Genomic DNA, 23,589 nt, shown 5'->3' with positions numbered 1-23,589 from the left:
ATCCGTGAAAGGAATCAGAGCTTTGCATGAGGGAGATACATTCCTTAATTTATAATAATTTCTAATATTTTGTAACACCAAATTTTAATAACACAAAAATCCGTATTTTCATGCCAGTACCGAAGTACTGGCTACAGGGCTGGTGATACCCTCGGGGACTTATAGTCCACCAGCAGAGGCATCGACCCAGTGGTAGTGATAAAATTAACGGTACCAATTTTCTTGCACCAGATGCGCATTTCGACAATACATGTCTTTTCAGTGATGCTCGTGGCCAAAATATTTGAAATCCAAAGCTTATATAAGCTTATGGCAAATGATTATTCAAATAATACGATATTGAGGGAGGGTAAAAAGTTGCCCAACTCATTACGTGTCATTTTGTTAGTCCAAAAGGCTTTTCCTGATTTACCTTTACGTTTGTTACGCTTTTTTTAAATTTATTATCAACACAATCAATGTTAGGATAGAAATATGCTCAAATATCATATTCCAATTTAGATTGGTAACCATCGAACATAATGAATTTAAGGAATCAGGCTCTAGAACAAAATCACCTGAATACTTAAAAAATAGATTTGCTTTTAGAGAAAAAAATTTACAAGTCCATGTATTTAAAAAAAAAAAGGAATGTAATACAATTAAGACTTTATGGTAATGATAAAAAATACTCTGCAACTGTTTATTTGTGAATTAACTATTGTAAATATGCATACATACAGACTGAGAAACGATGGTAGGTCTTGAAATGCTCCTTGTTGTATTGTTGTTATTTGATTGTTTTTTATATATCTAAAACAAATAATGGAATTTTTATGTATATATGTGATCAGTTTTGTTTAGTATTTTAATATGACTGAGTTATTTTTCCTGAAGAATTTTGGCGGTACTCTTTTCTCGTTTTTAGCTCAACTGGCCTAATTGTCCAATGAGCTATTCTCATCACTTGACGTCCGTTGTCCGGCTTCCGTCGTCCGTTACTTTTTACGAAAATGTGCTCCTCTGAAACCACTGGACTAAATTAAACCAAATATTACCACAATCATTATTATGGTATTTCGTTTCAAATGCGTGTATGGAACCCGCTTGCCAACAAAGATGGTGGACATGTCGAAATATAGTAGATACAGGTATTATGTTACTGTTGTGTATTATTTAGAAAACCGTTATTAAAAGTGAAAATCTGATCTGGAAAAAATGTTCAGAATGTTCACCTCTACCTATTATCAATTTACGTCAAAACTGCCACCTGTGTCAATTGAATCCTGATAGAAGTTATTTCCCTTAAATGACAATTTTAAAATTATTTTTTTTTACTATTATCTTGAAAACAATAATAGACAGAGAGAAACTTTGAAATGCAAAAATATCAGCAGGACATTTTTGTTCTTTAAAATGCGTCAACATACCGCCGTATTTATACCACAAATTGACAAACATTTGCACTTGGAACAGTTTTAGAACATGATTGGACCTAGATTAATAAAGTTAAAACGCATTCTAGGTTTCTGATTATTAAAAATTAAACTCGTTTTTGAAAAAGGTGTCACAATAAGCAGGGAAAAAGATAAAGAAGCTCCCCTCATAATCCATGTAGTGAGTTGCATTGATTAAAACGGACAATATACATTGTGGCGTAAACACGGCCATAGTTTCAAATTCCTTCAATTCCTCGAGAGATTGTAATGTCGTGACGTTATCTCTGGATAATCACAGTCAAAACCTTTTTCAATGTCTGATTAGCTGACAAATTCATGTTCAATGATTTTGTCCAGATTATGTTATTGATTCGTAAAAGAGGGGCGAAATATACGAGAAGGATATTTAAACTCACAAAATGAAAACAAATCGAGAACGCCATGGATAAAACAGATAACGACAAACAGAAAAATAATCGTATACAAGAGACAACATAAAAAATCATAACTAACTAAAATGTTTATTCAAATTTAAAATATTCCAAGAGAAATAATTAACCATATTTTCAATTTGATTGATTGATATATATCAGCATTTTGTGCGTATTTAAACAAGGCGCCATACAATAATAAACCGAAATGACCTTCGAAGACTCCGAATAGTCCTATCACCGTTATAACCTAATATGGATATAAATAGATATAAGTACGTGCAATCTTATACTGATGATTTCTTTTAGGTCTATTTTGGTGTCATCATTTAGGTGGCGATATTTAAAAAAAAGTGTCATAAAGCGAGAGTTTTGGCTAGCTATTGAACTGGGTTCAGCACAACATGTTTTTCTTAAAATGTCATGTACCAAGTATGGAATATAGCAGTGGTTATCAAACAGTTCGTTTCTTTGTGTGATGGCGTTTGTTGTATTTGTTACACTTCAGTGTTCATGTTGTTCCTTTGTTTTCCTGTTATAGTTCATGTGTTTCTCTCGGTTTTAGTGTGTAAACCCGATTTGTTTTCTCTTTATGCATATATGATTTTTAATCACCGGATTACTACTGGTGTCTTTATTAAAAATGATTATAAATCATCGTTTTATTAGTCAATTATTTTTGTTGTCTGGATCAGTCAATGATATTGTTATTTCTGTTGTCGTCTTAGTTTCATTTATTGTGTTGCATTTTTTAATGAATGAACAGTTCATGTAACGTCTCCAAACACATTATATTTCGGACTCAACAGTGTTTGCTTCTCTCCAAAAATGCCTCCGTAGAGGAGAAAAGGCAAATGACAATCTCAGCGTTTAAGGTTTGTAGCGAGTTTCTAACCGCAAGCACACCTAGACTATATGACAAATATATATAGGACAATAACTTAACTTAGACATGATATATATCGAATGGGTAATTAAATAATATAAAACGTTTTTTTTTTAAATTTCAATTAAAGATAAAAAACTGGATCTTCCTTCATCACATTGGAGATCTAAGTTATAAAAGTCCTTACAAACAAGGTTATATTGCCTAGTATTCCAAGTGCTCCATACGACCTTTTTCTTGATTATCAAAATCAATAAGACTTCAAAGGCTTTAAAACTACCTATACAAGTTTTCTCCATTCCAAACTTTAAGTTGAAAGAAATACATGTAGTGATGCTGTTTTTTGTTAAAAAAAATCCACTGAAACTAACATTATCAAGATGCTTGATTTCTTGATTGACAACATATTGTATGCCGTTTAATGGCTGTGTTAATTTTTCTTCTGCCATTTGTATCCTACTTTTGTTCTTGGATATTATTTTCTGTAGTATTACTATTCACATAAATACTGATAATAGAATGTGTTTTTGTCTGTCATATGCATCACCTTTACACTTAATCAGAGAATACTGTTTATTCTAGACTCTTTTTCGTGTTTTTGTTTTGTAATGTTTTAAAAAAAATATAAGCAAATCCTTGTCATTTTAGTCTTTTTATAATAGGGCGTAAACGTCAATTTCAAAAATTGAGGCACATACTCTTTTCTAATTATTTTTATCAGAGAACAATAAATCATCCTTAACAACGTTTTCTGGGTCTACCTTTTATTGTTGCTACTGTTTAATTATTCAAAATCAACAAAATTTAGCGATTTTTTTTTATCTTTTATTACTGATATTTTAGTCTGTTTAGTTTCATTGACTGAACTATATTTCTTGCCTTGCTGATTATTTTTTTGATTTTAAATGGTTTTTTTTTTCTATTATAATTTAAATCATGTGAGACATAACAGGAACAAAAGGTTTCTCTCTAAATATCATTTTCTTCATTATAATAGGGAAAAATGAAAAAAATGTTTGTCTTGAATGGGCCATAACTCCTATAAGAATTTGTTTAAAAGTTTTGAAATATTGGACAATTGAAAGAGTTCATTATTCTGAACATATTTGTACCTTTCAGATTATTTCTATTTATAAAGTCTTAAAAAAATTTAGACAAAACTTGCATTTACCCCCTATGTTCTATTTTAGCCATGCAGGGTCATTTGACACATTTTATTTTATCTAGATACCTAAATGATGATTGTTATCTATTTTGATATTCAATACAATAACCCGAAACTGAAAAAATTCCTTTAAATTACCAATTCCAGGGCAGCAGATTGTCTGATGGGTCTGGAAATTACTGAGCAGATAGATCTTGAAATGATGAACATTTTTATTCCATGTCAGATTTCCTGTAAATGCTTAATTTAAGAAATATAAGCTAAAAACTGCATTTATCCCTCATGTTCTTTTTTTTAGCCATGTCCGCCATCTTTGTTGATGGACAGAGTATTCCGATACATTTTAAAAACCAGAAACCATAAACATGAGTTGGGCAATTTTTTTTTAATTTTTTTATTTTTTTTTAGGCAAAGTTTGATTCAATTTGGCCCAGTAGTATAGGGGAAGATTTAAAAAAAAACTGAAACAAATTTACGAAAAATGTGAAAAGTTTACTTCAAAACGACAGGGGTAATTTGACCATTATGGTATGGTAACTTATTTGTGGTCCAACTTTGTTGAACAATTAGGCTGGTTACAGATTATCTCTATAATATTCATGATAATAACCAAAAAATGGCAAATTTCCTTAAAATACCTATTTAGGCGCAACAACCTAACAACCGGTTGTCTCATGCGTCTGAAAATTTCTGGTCAGATTAATGTAGATCTATACCTTGTGGACTTGTTACCCCATAACGGACTATTTGCTCTAAATGCTTTAGTTTCGGAGCTATAAGCCAGAACTGCGTTTCACCCCTATGTTCTATTTCTAGCCATTGCAGTCTTGGTTGATTTCCCGGGACATTGGATAAAATTTTTATATAGATACCCTAAGTATGATTTAGGAAAAGTTTAGTTTTATTTTGCCCAGTGAGAAGATTTTTGTAGAAGTTAACTACGACGACGCCGACGGACGACGAACGACAGACGACGGACAGTAAGTGATGAGAAAAGCTCACTGGGCCCTTTTTGGCCAGATGAGCTAAAAACCGAATAATGTGTAATCACACATGTACAACGACTCAGATAAAAGTTTATTATTAACGATCTCAAATACATTACCATTGATCTATCTCTGCTTTTCTTAAACATAATGTTTCAAATGTGTATGAACTTCGGTAGTTATTTGTGTAATATGAACAGTCAAACGAACTGGGTCAGCAAGCGTTATATTTTTGAATGACCGTAATATGTTGTCTATGCTGCTAGGTTTTACACTTTTTTTTAAATTATACATACATATGTTTGAGCGCTTGAAGGTCTCTAAAGGTTCCCTGCTGTATTGTAGTTATTCGATTCTCCCCAAAATGTCTGAAACAAATCAAAGGTAATTTGTTTTTTATAACAATAGTCATGTTTTTATAATTAATTGTTTTGTTGTGCGTCAATGGGTGATTATTATTATAAGGAATTTGAACTTCTACAACACATTGTGGTGAAGCTGTGGAGGTAAGGAAGTGAACCAATCCCTACCATAAACACTACAATCAGAGTTCTAAACAAGTCATGTTAATGTTAATGATATATAAGTATATAAATAATTGAACAATGTGGTCCTCATCTTTTGGATCTAAAATTGTTTTACGTTTAAGTAAAGCTAATTTACATCATTTTTGTTAAAAGTTGACGATGAATAATTAGGTCTTTCCACTTTTCTGTGGAAAGACCTATTGTATTTGTTCTGATTATTATTATTTTTCTTCCATTAAATTTTGTTCTCGCGTAAAATTTTGTTTCACAAGATGTCGCTTAGATATTTCTTATATAGTATCATACAGTTTAGGCGCCCTTTATTTTCACCCATTCTAAGCCGAACAATTTTCTTTGTAGGAGTTATCTCCCCGAACACTGTTTTCCATGTGACTGCGTCTTCTCCGTAACCGTAAAAGAAAGTGACGAATTTATTTTATAAAATTGTTCGTTATATCCTTTGCATGATTTGTCAAATTTTGACCGAAGCAAAATGAACGCTACATATGAGAGTTATTTCCCATTATGCATTTGATATAAGTGATATGCATTTCTATCTTGTAAACCATAAGTGATAAAAACCTAGGATCTTTTGATTTGAGGTCCTTGGTCCAAAAAAATGAAAATTAGGTCAAGTTCAAAGGTCAAGGTCATATTCTTAATTTTAATTTTGGCTTTTTTTCACTAGTCCCCAAAAACTATAAGATATCGACAAATTATTTTTACTAAATTGTAATTAAGACATGTAACACGAAAATTATGATTGCAAGGGTACGTTGAACGTTAAAAGGGAGTTTTCTCCCCTCTTGCATTTGAAAATACGCATAATTATGGTGATATAACTCATTAACCAAATATGATTAAAACCTATGGTCTATTGATTTGAGGTACTTGGTTTATGACCTTGAAATTGATCTCATTATCATAGCTTAATATGACGGTCTAAATATTGACCTTTGATTTAACCTCATATGTATACATAATAAAGCCATAAGACCTTTTGCAATAAGTTTCAAACCGTTGAACCTTGTAAAAAACAACCGGAAGTGACATTGTGTAAACCGAAAGTAGCTATTATTCTTTACTTTATTAATATAAAAGTATATAGAACCAGATATTTTTGGAATCAGTGTCAAGTAAATATTTAGATAGTATCGGGAGTAACATTTTTCAAACCGGAAGTAACAAAGTATCTCCCTTTAAAAAAAAAATGTTTAGAAACCGTATATTTTTTTAATTAGCATACAATAAGCTATCATTTGACAATTGAAATGACATTTTAAACCTAATTTTATTACTTTCATATTAAATTCATGGTTTTTAAATTCAAGTTGGCTTTAGATGAATTTTGCTATTTATTTTAGGTAATTTTGACATATAGCTCTTCAACGATTTTCGGTACTTATCTATCTTCGTATTTCAAATGTTTAGCTTTGAGCGTTCCTGATGAAGGTAAACCCCGATAAGCGCTTCGGACGCAAGAAATTATTAAACATGTTGTTTTCCATATTTTGGTGAAAAGACCTCGTTTTTAATTCGTTTACGTTATGCAAAAAGTCTTCCTATTTATTTTCATTTTAAAGTTCACTAAATTGCAAAAGTTCACATTCAAAAGATTTTCTTACACAATTTGATTGTTTAATACTTTAAAAGGTTATAAAAATTAAGACATTCTTCTTTATCAATATATATTTAATTCTGTAAAAATGCGCTTTGCAAAAGTATATCAAGTATATATTCCATCTTCATACATAGACTTATTAGCTTTGAAACTTTTTTAAATAGATGGTGTATTTCCTAACCACATTTAATTCTAATAAAACATGATAAAACTAATGTCTTTATATAAATGAGTCAAATGGGAACCGTCCAAACTCCGGCTTTGCAACTTAATTACATGAGGTTGTTTTAATTATAAGAATAGTTTTACAAAATGTAACATAGACACCGCTAGAAATATCACATTTCAGAGAAAAGGTTTTGATGAGAATACCAATTCATTCAAAATAGAAATGCAATATTTTTATGGACATATACTCATGAAAGATAACGGTGTAGAAACCTATTCACAGAACAAAAAACTAGCACCAATACATTGGCGAAAACAATAGTACACCCTGTAGACCTTACACAAACTGAAGTTTATGGCTGCTGTAAAGAGAAATCTTTGTCATACCCACTGTCTTTGAAGCTTTTTTCATTTTGAATAGTTGATTATAATCGAATATCTGTTGACCTTATATTTCACTGTACTGTTCAGAATTGCTTTGGCTCTCTTGAATGGCCATTTTAGCTTTTACTTTTTTTTTTATAGAATTTAAAGATCGGGAAATCAAGATTTGTAAAATATGTTTGGACATTTAAGATGACATGATCACTGACTATTCATTCATTAAGGATTATGTACCCTTGTGTTGATTCAATGCTAAACTTATGTACATTTTATAGAAAATCCACAGCCTTTATCCTTGTTCTCTCAAATTTAGTAATTTGATGGCTGATAGATATGGGATTATTGCATGCAGTGCTAGTAATGATTTCCCTAAAACAAATTTATTAATGTAGTTATTGGTTAAAACAAACAAAAATATGGATCAAATCAAGTACACCTTTTAGGGTGAGCTCGACTTTAGTGACTCAGCACGAGGTATTTTGGAATTTACAGGTTTGTTAAAACTTTTTATAAAAAATAAACACTAGCACATCATAGAAAAGCAAGTGAGTAATCTATGTTTCAAATCTTAAAAACAAAAAATCTCAGAATCAAAGGCTGTGGATTTTCTATAAAAATCTTGGTTTATTTACCACAAAGTACTCTTTTTCTATTAAATGTAATGAAACAGTAAATAACAATGTTTTGCATCAAGTTTTCCCTTCGTATATGTTCAAAATGGCCTATCTCTACCATTCATTATGTCTGTAGTTTTGATACAATTGAAGTTTGAAAAGTTCGTACTAAAATGGCTACAGAAGGGGTCATAAACCTTAACTATTATTCTTACTTCATGTATTTCGTTGAGATATTTGTGTAGGACATTGATAAAAAAAACCCACATAAACAGTTTCACGGTTTTTAAACCTAACATTCTTTTTACAAGACTACAATATACTTACAATACTTGCAATCCTGTGAGATTTTTGAAGGCGTTCTCTTCTATAACAGATATGTTGTTGCTACCAAAAAGTCTGTGAGATAAAAATTGACCAGATATTATGAAGTTTACATATCATTATTGTGAATACTATTGTGGTTAAGATGTTTTAGTTATTTAAAACTTGGATTTGAATTTCCCTGATTTGATCGACATTTATACTAAATTAACTTACGTTTTGGTGACGTTAAACTGTTGTTGTTGTTTTTGTTTGGTCTGAGAACATGCCTTTACAGACTGTACGATTTACTTCATTTACCGAAAAAATGCAAGTGTTTGGTAAATGCTCTGACATATTCGTTCCCAGAAAAAAAGACTTTCAAAATGTAAGTTGTCAATTCAAACCGCACTCGAGATTGGTGCGTTCAACTTCTATGTTAATTGACAAAAATAGCCAGTTTTTCTTCAGGAACACACGAAATAAAAGCCTTTCACGTAAACATAGTCAAGCTACTCTTTTAGTGTTCTAACATTTAAAAATGTCTACGTGCATTTATTATTTTTGCGATTGCTGAAAGGAAAATGAAAATTTGAGAAAAAGATGAGAGATTAATTGTTATAATTCAGGAAAAGCTAAATGAAATACATGCTTTGAAAATTTATAAATATTATTTTTTTCCAAACAAAAGCTATCCTTTTGTGATATTGCTATGATAAAAATATCGACATATTTTTTGGAATAAAGAGAAACTTGAAAAATGGCTAGTTATGTATATCACTAGAGTTTTTTTTTCAGAGATCTTATCATGAAGCTTATTATTTGCCGTTGTTGATATTTAGTTGTTCATTTCAACCAGCTTTGAAGCTAAATTCCCCAGAACGGGAGAAAACCCTAGAGGAAACAAAGTGTCAAGCAAATAAAAAGGTAGCTAAAATGTTTTTTTTTATATCGTGGATGGAACTAAACCAAAATTAAACTACTCTTTTGAAAAACATCTAAAATTTACACCCACTCATTCGATATATCATCAGAACTTCCGAAAAATATTAATCATTTGATTATGAGCCGATTGAACAAATAATTATCCTAGTATACTTCAGCCAGAACGGACAACGAGTATGAATACTTAACAAGTTTTGAAAGACAACCCAGCAAATTTTATGTTCTTTCAAAGATACATAAATCCAAAGAAAAAACAAAAAGCAGTCAAGAAACAAAAATAATGAATATATCAAACTCTACAGATCCATAATTGCTGGACCAATAGGCCCGACTCACCGCCTAAGTAATTTTCTCGACTTTATTCTAAAACCTCATTTTCCTATGTACCAAGTAACATTAGAGATGCCATCGATTTTTTTTTTATAACATCTTCCAAAGACTACAATGGAGAAGGCCCGCCTTGTAAGTTTCGATGTAACAGGTTTGTATACAAACATAGCACATGATTTGGGTTTTGCAGCTGAAAGCATTATCCAGAAGTTTTACCATCGATTTCATTTTAGATTCCATAAATTTTATTTTGGAAAACAATACATTTTATTTTGATTGGAAAATATATACACAAACTGCAATGGGTACAAAAATTGCCCCAACTTACGCCACACTTATAAAGGGGTTTTAGAACAGAAATTGTATCAGGAGATTAAAAATAAATTTGTATAGAAATGTCCAGGTAATTTGAAACCTCCTGAAAAGATACCTTGACGACTGCTTTATCATTTGGACAAAATCCGATGAAGAGCTTAAAATGTTCTCTGATATTCTTAACAGTCTCAATACATCTATAAAGTTCATCATGAAAGTAAATTCTCACACACTATCATTCCTTGATATTATGATAATTAAAAAAAGCACTGATCTTAAAACGGATATTTATTATAAAGACACTGACACACACCAATATTTAAACTTCCATTCTTGCCATCCAGTGCATACAAAAAGAGGTATTTGGGGAGGGTTGAGATATACAAAAAAAAAACATGCTTAACCCCGCCATAATTTTTAGCCTGTCCCAAAGACAGGAGCCTCTGTCCTTTATTAGTCTTGTATCATTTATAATTTTAGTTTCTTTTGTATAATTCGGAGTTAGTATGACGTCCCTTATCACTGAACTAGTATACATAATTGTTATGGGGCCAGCTGAATGACGCCTCCGGATGCGGGAGTTTTCGCTGCATTGGAGACCCATTAGTGGCCTTCTGTTGTTTTCTACTCTATGATCGGGTTGTTGTCTCTTTGACACATTTTCCATTTCCATTCTCAATATTATTTAAATTTTTCATCAGTTGAGAATGAAGAATTAAGGGATGAACGATTGTAAGAACTCGAAGTATTTATTTTTGCACAAAAATATCTATTAAGCCTTACCAAAAGAGGTACGGAAATGGATAAACAAATCACGATTGAATTACTACGTGTAACAAGTAAAAGATCTACCAAAAATGATAAGATACCGTTTGTTATCACACACAATCCTAATATATATTTTCTGTAGCGAGGAGAAATTTAGCGATTCTTGGACAAGATTAAAAAATAAGAACCCTTTTATACAAGGAAACGTTGGTAGAAGGCAAACGGCAATCTAAAAACGTCTAATGACCCGTGCCAAGTCTGACCCAACGAAAGGAAAAAACAATTCAATGTGTCGAAATGCACAGATTCTCGTTGTGGTATATGTGCATACCTATATATCGGAAGCGAACAAATGACGAAATCCGGACATACGATACATACCAATACCAACATGACGATACCAACATGACGTATAAAAGTAAAAATTGCGGCTACAAACAAAATACACATCGGACAAACCGATCATAGTTAAGTGGAAAGAACACGCATTCATCAAAAACACACCAGACAGTTGTAATATAGGAAAATTCCTCTTCGCAAACATTAAGATCGTTGCGGCAGCGGTCTTTTTGAAATCTTCCCGCTCTATAAAATTAATGTAGAATGCGACATAAGAAGATCCATAAAGGAACAATATTTTATTCAAGCCAAAACCAAATGCGAATTAGGCTTTCGAAAGCGTTACAATTGTCTTACAACAAGTTTATTGTTTTCTGTTTGGTATTGATTTAGTATAAAGATTCATTTTGTTACATCTTGTGATCAATTTATTTGGTAATCGTCAATGGTAATCAGCAGGTTTTAAGAACATCCGTTGTTCGATCTGTTAGTCAAATGCGGTTTGTTAAATTATACCTTTTCACTTTTTGTTTCTTTCAGAAAATGTTGTTTGTGCTGTATCTAGACCCCTCTACAACGAAATATGTTTTACATGCACACGCATAAAAATTGTAGTTTTTATCCAACGCAATCATAGATTTGAACGTCGTTTTCAATTCAGACTTGTTTATATATTGTTTATTCGTCTAAATAACAGCCCAACACTGTTAGATCTGCTTTCGCATCTTTTTTTGTTCTTCCCTCGCCCAGATTCGAACTCATGCTACTGACATATCGTGGCACACAATCACCTGCAATATATCCGACGCGCTAGACCACTTGACCACCTAGGCATCATATATACATATATTGCACAGTCAGTCGTACTAGAAAAACAAGGGTCACATTCCTGAAAGAATATATACTAGATATATTTGTGTGTGTGTGGTGAATAATATATATTTAAAACATAATATTTACAAATGTCTAAGTGCTGGTAAGTCTCTAAATATTTCTTGTTGTATTGTAGTTATTTGGTTCGAACTCAAATCTCTGAAACAAAAGAAAGTTAAGTAGTGATAATCATATTTTGTAATTATTGATACTATAAATGATCGGCTGTGATTTACAATATAAAGCATTTTGTTGAGTGAGCCCAGCGAGCAAGCAAGATTCAAAGGCTTCATATTATTTTGAGCCAATTGAAATGATAAAAAATATCTTTTTTCAATAATAAACATAATGGACTCGATAATTGTTGTTCAAACTTAACAATGTTGTTTCAAATTGTACATACAACTTTTTTGATAAATATTTCCATTTCCAAATCAAAAATATATATTGGAACAAACTTATTTAAAAGAAGTGAAAGGATGAATTAAAGGATGTTTAATAAATTCTTTTAGGTTCATATTGAAACTAATAAAGCAACATGCCAGGCTTTTTGATGAAGGTGACGCATTTTATTTATCTTTGCATTTTCCGATCAGCATCAATATCTTCGTTTCGTATTTACTTGAAATTATGCAATGTAAATTGATCAAATAGATTTTATCTCTTATATTTGTTCGTTTTAAGACACAAGATCGTATATACGAAATAGAGGAGCTAGTGTCAACATTGTCTCAAATAAAAGGATAAGGGGAACAGGATGGGATAAAGAAACATTAAACCTGTAAACTCAGTTTTGAATGTGCATCAGATATTTATCACTGGACGTCAGATAAACTAAAATTAAATACATAAAATGCGCAAGTTCGAGTTTTGCGATTTTTTTATTTATCACTTTTATGATAAAATCATGCTATTGGAAGAGAAATTCACAATTTGTTTTATCAAATTGATAATAAGATAAATCAAATTAGTAATTTGTTATATCGAGTTGATAATCAGTTGAAGCAAATTTATAATTTGTTATATCAAATTGAAAATCTGTTATATTAAATTGAAAATCTGTAATATCAAATTGATTATCTGTTATATCAAATTGAAAGTCTGTTATAACAAATTGAAAATCTGTTATATCAAATTGAAAATCTGATATATCAAATTGATAATCTGTTATATCAAATTACAAGATTATCTGAGTAAAGGTTTGTTTTTTTTCAATTTTCCCGTTCTATAAAATTAATGTAGGATGCGACGTAAGAAGATCCATAAAGGAACAATATTTTATTCAAGCCAAAACCAAATGCGAATTAGGCTTTCGAAAGCGTTACAATTGTTTTTCAACAAGTTTATTGTTTTCTGTTTAGTATTAATTTAGTATAAAGATACATTTTGTCACATCTTGTGATCAATTTGTTTGGCAATTGTCAATGGCAATCAGCAGGGTTTTAAGAACATCCGTTGTTCGATCTGTCAGTCAAACTCGGTTTGTTAAATTATACTTTTTCACTTGTTGTTCTTTCGGAAAATGTTGTTTGGGCCGTATTTAGATCCCTCTACAACGAAATTTGTTTTACATGCACTCGTATAAAAATTTCAGTTTTTATCCAACGCAATCATAGGTTTGAACGTCGTTTATATATTGTTTATTCGTCTAAATAACAGCCCAAAAATGTTAGATCTGCTTTCGCATCTTTTTTTGTTCTTCCTTCGCCGATATTCGAACTCATGCTACTTACATATTGTGGCACAAAATCGCCTGCAATATAACCGACGCGCTAGACCACTTGACCACCTAGGCATCATATATACATATAATGCATAGTCAGTTAGTTAGAAAAACAAGGGTCACATTCCTGAAAGAATATATAGATATATTTGTGTGTGTGTGCTGAATAATATATATTTAAAACGTAAATATTTACATTTTTATAAGTGCTGGTAAGTCCCTTAATATGTCTGGTTGTATTGTAGTTATTTGGTTCGAACCCAAATATCTGAAACAAAAGAATGTTAAGTACCGATAATCATATTTTGTAAATATTGATACTATAAATGATCGGCTGAGATTCACAATATAAAGCTTTTTGGTGAGTGAGCTCAGCGAGCAAGTATCAAAGGCTTCATATTATGTTGAGTCAATTGAAATAATAAAACATTATATTTCTATTTCAATAATAAACATAGTGGATTCAATAAATGTTGTTCAAACTTAAAAATGTTGTTTCAAATTGTACATACAACTTTTTTAATAAAAATTTCCATTTCCAAATTAAAAATATATATTGGAACAAACTTATTTAAAATGAATTGAAGGATTTTATAGTCAATTGTGTGGTTTTGTCGGTTTTTGAGCATCAGTAAACTGTCGATTAATTGTATGAAACCAAGAAAGAATTTACCTTTTGGGCTCGATATATATTTTTACATGAAATTGAATACCTTTAAAACAAATTCTTTAAAAGAAAAGATAACGTAGATAATTTTGTGTAACCCTGGTCCAGGAGTGTTTTTCTTTTTCATGTTGATCTAATGAAAGAAAAATGAATAAACACGTTTTATACCGCATGTTATGAAAGAAAAAAAACCAGTATAGTTTCCCAATCAGACATCTCAAAGGTTATTTTAAAAATCTGCCATATTGTATTTTCTTTTGTTTTCTTTAGCTTCTATATCAAATATTGAAAATTCATACATTCATATCACTCAGTACAGGATATATAAGGCATGAAGATTGAATTCTCACAGAATAGCTGAAATATCTATTGTAAATTAATGCAAGATACAGTCACAGAAATAATTATATTTATAAGTACGTCTGATTCAGTGACTAACTCTACAACTGATTTATCCATCGGATCACCAGCACTGATGGTGGTACATGGTTGTGTGTATTCTGTATATATAATTTGTCTTAGCATCAGACCAACAATGCTAGATCTGTTGAGTTGCTTTCTCAAATTGTTTGTTCATTCTTCGCCGGGATTCGAACTCATGCTACTGAGATATCGTGACACCAAATCGCCTTGCTCTGTATCCGACACGCTAGACCACTCGGTCACTTAGCCTTCACAAAAAATAATAAAGCTTTTGATGGCCGGGTGTTACCTTTCCTCGTCAGTTTGAATCTAGTGTCGTAATACAGTACATTATATATAAGGCATGAAGATTGAATTGTTACAGATCAGCTGAAATATCTATTGTAAAGGATCCTATAAATTAATGCAAGATACAGTCACAGAAATAATCATATTTATAAGTACATCTGAACCAGTGACAACATAGATATAAATTGAGGCATAGGTGTGCGACACAGGTTCTTTAAAGCCTCTAGTTTTATTTCAGCCTTCGTTCTTCCACTTCCTATATTATGGAAACTCTTTAGTATTACGTGTTCATCAATATGGTCGTTCAAAGTTGTTTTTTGTTGTTGTATTTTTTACATTCTTGTTTTAAGAGTCCAGGTAAGGAATAAAAATGTGTATAAACTTCATTCACTAACATTATCTCTGCATCAAAAAGCTATACAACATCCATTACGACTCTTCAAAATCAATTATATTATAAAAGTCAAGTAAATAACAATCTATTAAGAGTATACGCTCTGTCGCTTTGCTATGAAACATGTTTTGTTTCACAATTTTTGTACTTTTAAACACGTAAATATTTTTATTCCAACTTATGAAACATAACAGAACAGACATCTTTAAGCTAATAAATACTTACAAATAACGTAATTTTGGTAAATTAACAAGGGCGCCTGGTTCAATTGTTCTTATATTACAGTATGACAGATCTCTAAAACATATTTCAATTGTATGAATGACACGATATGTTTTAAGTTATAATGTGAACCCCTAAAAGGTTAACAACTGTCAACACAATATTAAATAGTCAATACTGATCAGTTGCATTTCAAAACATTGATCAGCTATGATGCAACTACATTCCTGATTTGTTTATTCGTTACAGAATAAGCTGATCAACAGGCACACATTCATATAGTAGGTGTTTCAGATTCAATGGATAGGCTTTAGTTTGTTAAAATAAGATTCTACGAACCAGTAACATTGCAATGCAGTCTTACCATTGAATAAAACACACATTTATCTTTAACTTAATTTCTTGGTTTTCTACATACATTTTTCGTGTATTGACTATCTATGCACGAAAGAAAACAAGAGTAAGAGTAAGATATCATTATGATATAATCAAGATATTAGGAACGAAAAGTGCCACTAGATATTTTGTGTTCCAAAGTAGAAAAGTGTATGTGTTCCAGATTATCTGAGTATTTTAACCGTACACGTATACGGTCTAGTGCGAGCTGAACCAAACATATATTTGGACCACAGGGTTTAATTTTAGACAAATATTTTATTTAGTTATACAAATTATTTTCATAACAATTCGATAAATAAAGTAAATAATTGTGGGATTTGTTGAAAACCAATTGGTGGCCTTCGGTTGTTTTCTGGCATTTGGTTTCTTTGTTTTCTCTTTCGCATTCCCCATTTCCATTCTCAATTTCCATTCTCAATTTTTGGTCCTCGATGCTGTTCAACTTTGTACTCGTTTCGGCTTTCAAACTTTTGTATCTGTGCGTCACACATAGGTCTTGTGTGGACAAAATACACTTCTGGCGTATTAAAATTTTGAACTTGTTGCCTTTTGTTGGCTGTTGTTCGTGTGATTCTTTGTCAATTGTGTTCTCCAATTTATTTATATTGTAGTCCTGTGTTGTCATTTTGATGTTATACTTCACATGGCCATAAAAGTGTGAGGTTTGGCATGCCACAAAACCAGGTTCAACCCACCATTTTTTCCTTTAAAAATGCCCTGTACCAAGTCAGGAATATGGTCATTGTTATATTATAGTTCGTTTCTGTGTGTGTTACATGATAACGTTGTGTCGTTTGTTTTCTCTTATTTTTGAGTGTAAATTCACATTGCGATAAGACGTGTCACGGTACTTGTCTATCCCAAATTCATGTATTTGGTTTTGATGTTATATATATATGTTATATTTGTTATTCTCGTGGGATTTTGTCTATATGTGTTACATTTTAGTGTTATATCGTTGTTCTCCTCTTATATTTAATGCGTTTCCCTCGGTTTTAGTTTGTTATCCCGATTTTGTTTTTTGTCCATGGATTTATGAGTTTTGAACAGCGGTATACTTCTGTTGCCTTTATTTATTCAATCAATTTAAATTAAATATTTATTAAATTGTCTATCTAGATCCTATGTTGGGACTATTTCTTTCCACGTTATGTTAACTTTCTATTACTCTAATTTCAAAGGGCAAAGTTCAATTTCATGTATTACAGCAATGCTGAATACAAGTGATTACTATATGAAATTACGTTTAGAAATAGTTAAAGTATTAGTCTTTAATTCAATTGCATTAGAACTCTATATATTGATTCGCGATGTCAGTCATGTTGATAAGTAATATACATTTGCCTCTGACTAATCAACGTACCCAACTTATTAAAATTAGACAGGCCGTACGCGTCCAGTCCGATCGTATGTGTTTTTTGATAAAATACGCACATGGTTCAGACTATACTTTTTATGCGTTTCCTGCGTTTCCATTATATGTGCCACATATATCTATTTTTACTAAATTAACATTACTTTAGTTTTACTGAGAAACTCAAAAAAAAGTTCATATCATGTTCGCCGTTATTTAACGGAAAATACTTATATGAAAAAAGGAGATGTGGTATGATTGCATTGAAACAACTGTTCGCTATGAACCACTTATTTAAACATAAACTCAAGTAATACAATTGTTTTGGTTGAAGTGTGTACGATGGTTTAAATATGTCACTTAGAAAAGTTTTATGCAGACTACGTTGTTTAGCTTGAACTGGATGAGCAATCAGTGTAACTTCAACACTTGTCCGGATTGAAATAAGTATCAAATCACATCGTATTACATAGTAACTGTATCTTGATAGTTGAGTAAAACGTGGGAAACATGTCAAAAACATTCGAGTAAGGATCGAGAAGCCAGTCACTTGAGAATTGATAGAGAATTCGTCGAGTAGCGGTCATATTGATCGGGAAAGGATCGTGTAGAAAATAGTTATCAAAAGTAACAGAATTATAATTTAGTACGCCAGACGCGCATTTCATTCACATAAGACTCATCTCATATCAAAACAGTTAAAAAGCCAAACAATTAAAAAGTTGAAGAGCATTGAGGACCCAAAATTCCTAAAAGTTGTCCCCAAAACGGGTAAGGTAATCTACTCCTGGGATAAAAAAAATCCTTAGTTTTTCGTAAGATTCAAAGTTTTGTAAACAGGAAATTTATAAAAATTACCATATAATTGATATTCATGTCAACACAGGAGTGCTGACTACTGGGCTGGTGATACCCTAGGGGACGAAACGTCAACCAGCAGTGGCATCGTCCCAGTGTAGTAAAATAGTTATCAAAGGTACCAGGATTATAATTTATTACGCCAGACGCGCGTTTCGTCTACATAAGACTCATCAGTGACGCTCATATCAAAACAGTTAAAAAGCCAACAAGTACCAAGTTGAAGAGCATTGAGGACCCAAAATTCCAAAAAGTTGTGCCAAATACGGCTAAGGTAATCTACTCCTGGGTCAAGAAAATCCATAGTTGTTCGAAAAATTAAAAGTTTTATAAACAGGAAATTTACAAAAATGACCATATAATTGATATTCATGTCAACACCGGAGTGCTGACTACTGGGCTGGTGATACCCTAGGGGACGAAACGTCAACCAGCAGTGGCATCGACCCAGTGTAGTAAAATAGTTATCAAAGGTACCAGGATTATAATTTATCACGCCAGACGCGCATTTCGTCTACATAAGACTCATCAGTGACGCTCATATCAAAACAGTTAAAAATCCAACAAGTACAAAGTTTTGAGGACCCGAAATTCCAAAAAGTTGTGCCAAATACGGCTAAGGTAATCTACTCCTGGGTCAGGAAAATCCATAGTTTTTCGAAAAATTAAAATTTACAAAAATGACCATATAATTGATATTCAAGTAAACACTGGAGTGCTGACTACTGAGCTGGTGATACCCTAGGGGACGAAACGTCCACCAGCAGTGACATCGACGCAGTGGTGTAAAATAGTTATCAAAGTTACCAGGATTAAAATTTAGTATGGCAGACGCGCGTTTCGTCTACATAAGACTCATCAGTTACGCTCATATCAAAACAGTTAAAAAGCCAAACAAGTACAAATTTAAAGAGCATTGAGGACCCAAAATTCCAAAATGTTGTGCCGAATACGGCTATGGTAATCTACTCCTGGGATAAGAAAATCCGTAGTTTTTCGAAAAATTCAAAGTTTTGTTAACAAGAAATTTACAAAAATGACCATGTAATGGATATTCATGTCAACGTCGGAGTGCTGACTTCTGGGCTGGTGATACCCCGTGGGACGAAATGTCCACCAGCAGTTGCATCGACCCAGTGGTATTAAGGTAGCACAATACAAAGATTTTTTAACTTCCAATCAGTAACCTTTAAAATGCTGTAACTTTCTTATGAATGCATAAAAAATATTAAAAGAGGTATATATACATAGATAAAAGAATAATCTTTTAAATGAATGCAATAATTATATTATGCAATTATTATGTAATCAATAATTATGTAATTTGTGGCCAAATCTTGGTCAGTTCACTGTAGTGAAGTTAGCTCTATCACCTCCTTAACTATACAGAAAATTTTAACGAAATCTTAATCAACACATCATGGGCTTCAAAAGGGTGTCTCAAATTGTCCCTTTGGTAAACCATTCTCTCAAAATCTGAAATTAGTGTAAACATCCTAACCACATAAAGGAAGATAATGTTCAATAAGGTGTAAAATTTATTCTATACATTTTATCTAAAATTTGAGACATCCTTTTGTAGAAAATGGCCATAGGAACAACATATAATAAAATCAACTCTCTAGGAATACCTTTGTGGAAGCTAATTTCAATTGATAGTGGAAATTTGGTGAAAATTATTTTAGACACACTTAACATTATAGTTGGTTACACAATTGTTGGATAATACTAATATTGCATTAATTTCATAGAGTAATCTGTTAGCTATCAATAACTACCACTTTTATAAATTTTCAAGCATTATCAAGAAAGTTACAGCATTTTAAAACTTGGGAGTTGGAGTTATAAAATCTTTGTATCGTGCTACCTTAAATAGTTATCAAAGATACCAGGATTATAATTTATTACGCCAGACGCGCGTTTCATCTACATAAGACTCATTAGTGACGCTCATATCAAAACAGTTAAAAAGCCAAACAAGTACAAAATTGAAGAGCATTGAGGACCCAAAATTCCAAAAAGTTGTGCCAAATACGACTAAGGTAATCTACTCCTGGGATAAGAAAATCATTACATACTGCCGATCAGATAAACTCGATCAAGCCCGATCACGACAAATTACGTGATCGGGAGACTGGTCTGACTCAATCGACAAGAATGTTCGAAATAGTCTACCTTGCTCGTCATCGATCTGACTTTCTACGCGAGAGTTTTTGACCTGTTGAAAACATTCGAGTAAGGATAGAGAAGCAAGTCAGTCGAGAAGAGATCTAAATTCGTCGAGTAGCGGTCGAATTGATCGGGAAAGGATCGTGTAGAGATCGGATTTGGTCGGAATACAAAATTTTTACCGATCAGTTCTCGATCATTGCGACCTTTGCTCGACAAATTTCCGATCATTTTTAGATTAACTCGAACAATGCTCGATCGCTTCCAGATCACTGCGACTTCTATTTTTATTTTATCCCAGACCAACTCGACCAATATCCGATCCCTTCGCGACCACATTCGACCACTCTTCGATCTCTACTCGTCCACACACGAGAAAACATGACTGCTACACGATTCTCCAAAAGTGTGTGCACATCTGATTAATTCTCAGTTCGTGTCTTTACTTTTGCAAAGAGAGGTAGGCAAACGACACCAAAGCAACAATCAAACTCAAAGGTCGAAAAACAAACGGCCAGGCATAGCGAAAAACGAAAACCGACGAAAAGACAAACAGCAGTCCACATAACATAGAAACCTAAGAACTTAGCAACACGTAACCCAACAAAACCTGGGATCAACTCAGGTGTTCCGTAGAGAAGAAAATCCTGCAATTTTGGCACCGCCGGTTTTTTCAAATATGAAAGTAATTGTGCAATAACATTCATTATTAGACTGCTGATGACTAAGTTATCTTTCAACGTTGGTTTATAAGAGCATCACGATTATATCTACCTGTTTTATGGGGTATTTTCTGTTTTGTCTGTCCGTATTTTTCGTGTGTCCAGAAATGTTTGTAGTATAAAAAAAGAAGATGTTGTACAATTGCAAATGAGACAGCTTTTCACAGAATACAAAATGACACAGACGTTATTAAACACAACTATGCACAGCTACTTTTGCATATGTACTATTTCTGTACTAAAAATATGTGAACATTAAAAGTAAATTTCCAGTACTACAGATTTTTAGTACAGAAATAGTACCTATGCAAAAGTAGCTGTGTAAGTCACCTTACAGTCATTTTTTTTTTCATTCAAATTGACGTAGTTTCACACAAAAAGGAGACGAAAGACAAATATTGTTTTATTTTGAGCGAATTTCTTTCTAACACTAACGATACAAACTGTCTAACGAGAACACGTTTGATCATTTGTTTCTAACATAGTTTTGCAAAGTTTACATAAACTTTGACAAAATATACACTGGCTGCAAATGCGTCTACAATTTGTCGTTCGTCGTTTGTTAGTTCAAAAAATGCATTTCTTTCTATCTTTAACATTAAATCAATTATCTAAACATGTTCTTGCTTGTAATAACTCAAAACAACATAAAAGCTATGAAAGAAAGAAGGGTAATACCTAAATTTGAGTAATTATAGACCAGTAAGAACATGCCTCTTTTAAAAAAAAAAAGGCTTTATCATCACTATCTTCAAACATTCATCTGATTAAGATAAAGAACTGCCAATAAAATTAAATATGCATAGAGGAGCGATTTCCTCTGTGTCTATAACATCTTCTACGGAGGCTATTTCCCCTCGTAATAGGTCTCAAATAACAACAAAATGTGCATGCGTTTCTGGCAGTTCAAACAGGGTCAGCAAACTCTGATTAAACGATAACAAATGGAACACAACGTTTACCAAACTTTGGGTAGAAAGAAATGCACTGTTGATCTCTTGATAGATTTATCTAAAGTTGTAAACAGTTTCAGAAAAGGTCTCACTCCAGGGAACTGAAATTCTACTTTGGGTCAAATTTTGGGGAAATATGTGACATCTTTGCATATCAGTGTCCACAATTAGGAAGTTTTTATAAGCATTGGGTTCCTCTTTGTTGACTTAGTGCAAGTCTCTCATACTGCTCACACAGTAGTCTTCATGTCAGTCACTGCTGCACCTAAATTTATCGGCGCCTGTTGCTGTCTACACCATCTTGTTCGTCTTATATACACTCTTCAAGCTCCGTCACAGCTATTAACCTGTCTCTCCGAGCTCTAACCACCTTGCCCACAAATCCTACTGCTTTATTTCTATGTAGATATTTTAAATGTGTGATTTTACTCGGACCTTCTACTGAATATAACCAAACAAACGAAGAATGTCAATGAGACACTAATCATGCCACAGCTAGCATATATACCATTATAAAGGGTCATTACTCTATAACGGGCACCTGAACTCGCATTTGAACTGTGTTTCATGGTAATAAGCATTGTGAATATAATAGGGCGATTCATAAAATTTGGTTCAGGCAAAATAAAATTAGAAAACGGAAACTAATATTGTACCTACGGACGGACACGGGTAACACTTAATGGTCACTCCGAAGCGGCGGGCAATACACATTTCGGACGTTTTTATACTAAAATTGTGCATACCTGATCAATTCCTGATTATCCCTACGACCCATATACGATCAGGTCGATCTGGTCTGGTCGAGATCAGGCTGAGATATATAGTGAATAGTTTATTTGGTCTAGCTAGTCGAGAAAAGATCGTGTAAAGATATTGAAGAGATCGGAATTATCGAATAAGTATTCATTTTGTTGTCGGGATGGAGTCGTGATGGAGTCATTAAGGAGTCGTGAATGATCGAGTCAAGGTCGTGTACAGTCGGATAGTGGTCGGGTAGAAGTCGTAAACAGGCCCGATCAAAATTTTGGTTGAGCTTGGTCGTGGAAATTTGGACAATCGGGATCATCGAGTTGATCTGATCGGCAGTGTTAATCTAGCTTAAAAAGCCAAACAAGTACAAAGTTGAAGAGCATAGAGGCCAAAAATTCCATAAAAAACGAGATTAGTCGGAATACAAATAGTTTACCAATCAGAACTCGACCAATATCCGATCTCAACACGGCGATACACGAGTATGCATGACTGCAACACGATTCACTAAAAAATGTGCATCTTTGATTAATTCTCATAACTTTGCTTCTGCAAAAATATATTGTCGCTATTTATTTTTTACTGTACACA

The 23,589-nt window shown here is 32.5% G+C and overlaps 1 protein-coding gene across 4 annotated transcripts in view; it reads right to left on the bottom strand.

The window, feature by feature from the left end:
- Positions 1-23,589, bottom strand: part of LOC139519581 (reticulon-4 receptor-like) — a 61,119-nt gene that overhangs the window by 16,710 nt on the left and 20,820 nt on the right. For all 4 annotated transcript variants that reach the window (XM_071311754.1, XM_071311752.1, XM_071311753.1 and 1 more), the window contains exons 4-9: positions 15,794-15,865; positions 13,993-14,064; positions 12,161-12,232; positions 8,528-8,599; positions 5,183-5,254; positions 721-792 (exon numbers count right to left, since the gene is read on the bottom strand). In XM_071311754.1, the coding sequence (XP_071167855.1) occupies positions 721-792; positions 5,183-5,254; positions 8,528-8,599; positions 12,161-12,232; positions 13,993-14,064; positions 15,794-15,865 (432 nt within the window). The remainder of the gene's footprint in view (positions 1-720; positions 793-5,182; positions 5,255-8,527; positions 8,600-12,160; positions 12,233-13,992; positions 14,065-15,793; positions 15,866-23,589) is intronic.

Source organism: Mytilus edulis, chromosome 4, assembly GCF_963676685.1.
Source record: "Mytilus edulis chromosome 4, xbMytEdul2.2, whole genome shotgun sequence".
In the NCBI taxonomy this organism is placed as follows: domain Eukaryota; kingdom Metazoa; phylum Mollusca; class Bivalvia; order Mytilida; family Mytilidae; genus Mytilus; species Mytilus edulis.
Note: the sequence above shows the minus strand (reverse complement) of the source record. Positions and strands in the feature narration are given on the sequence as shown.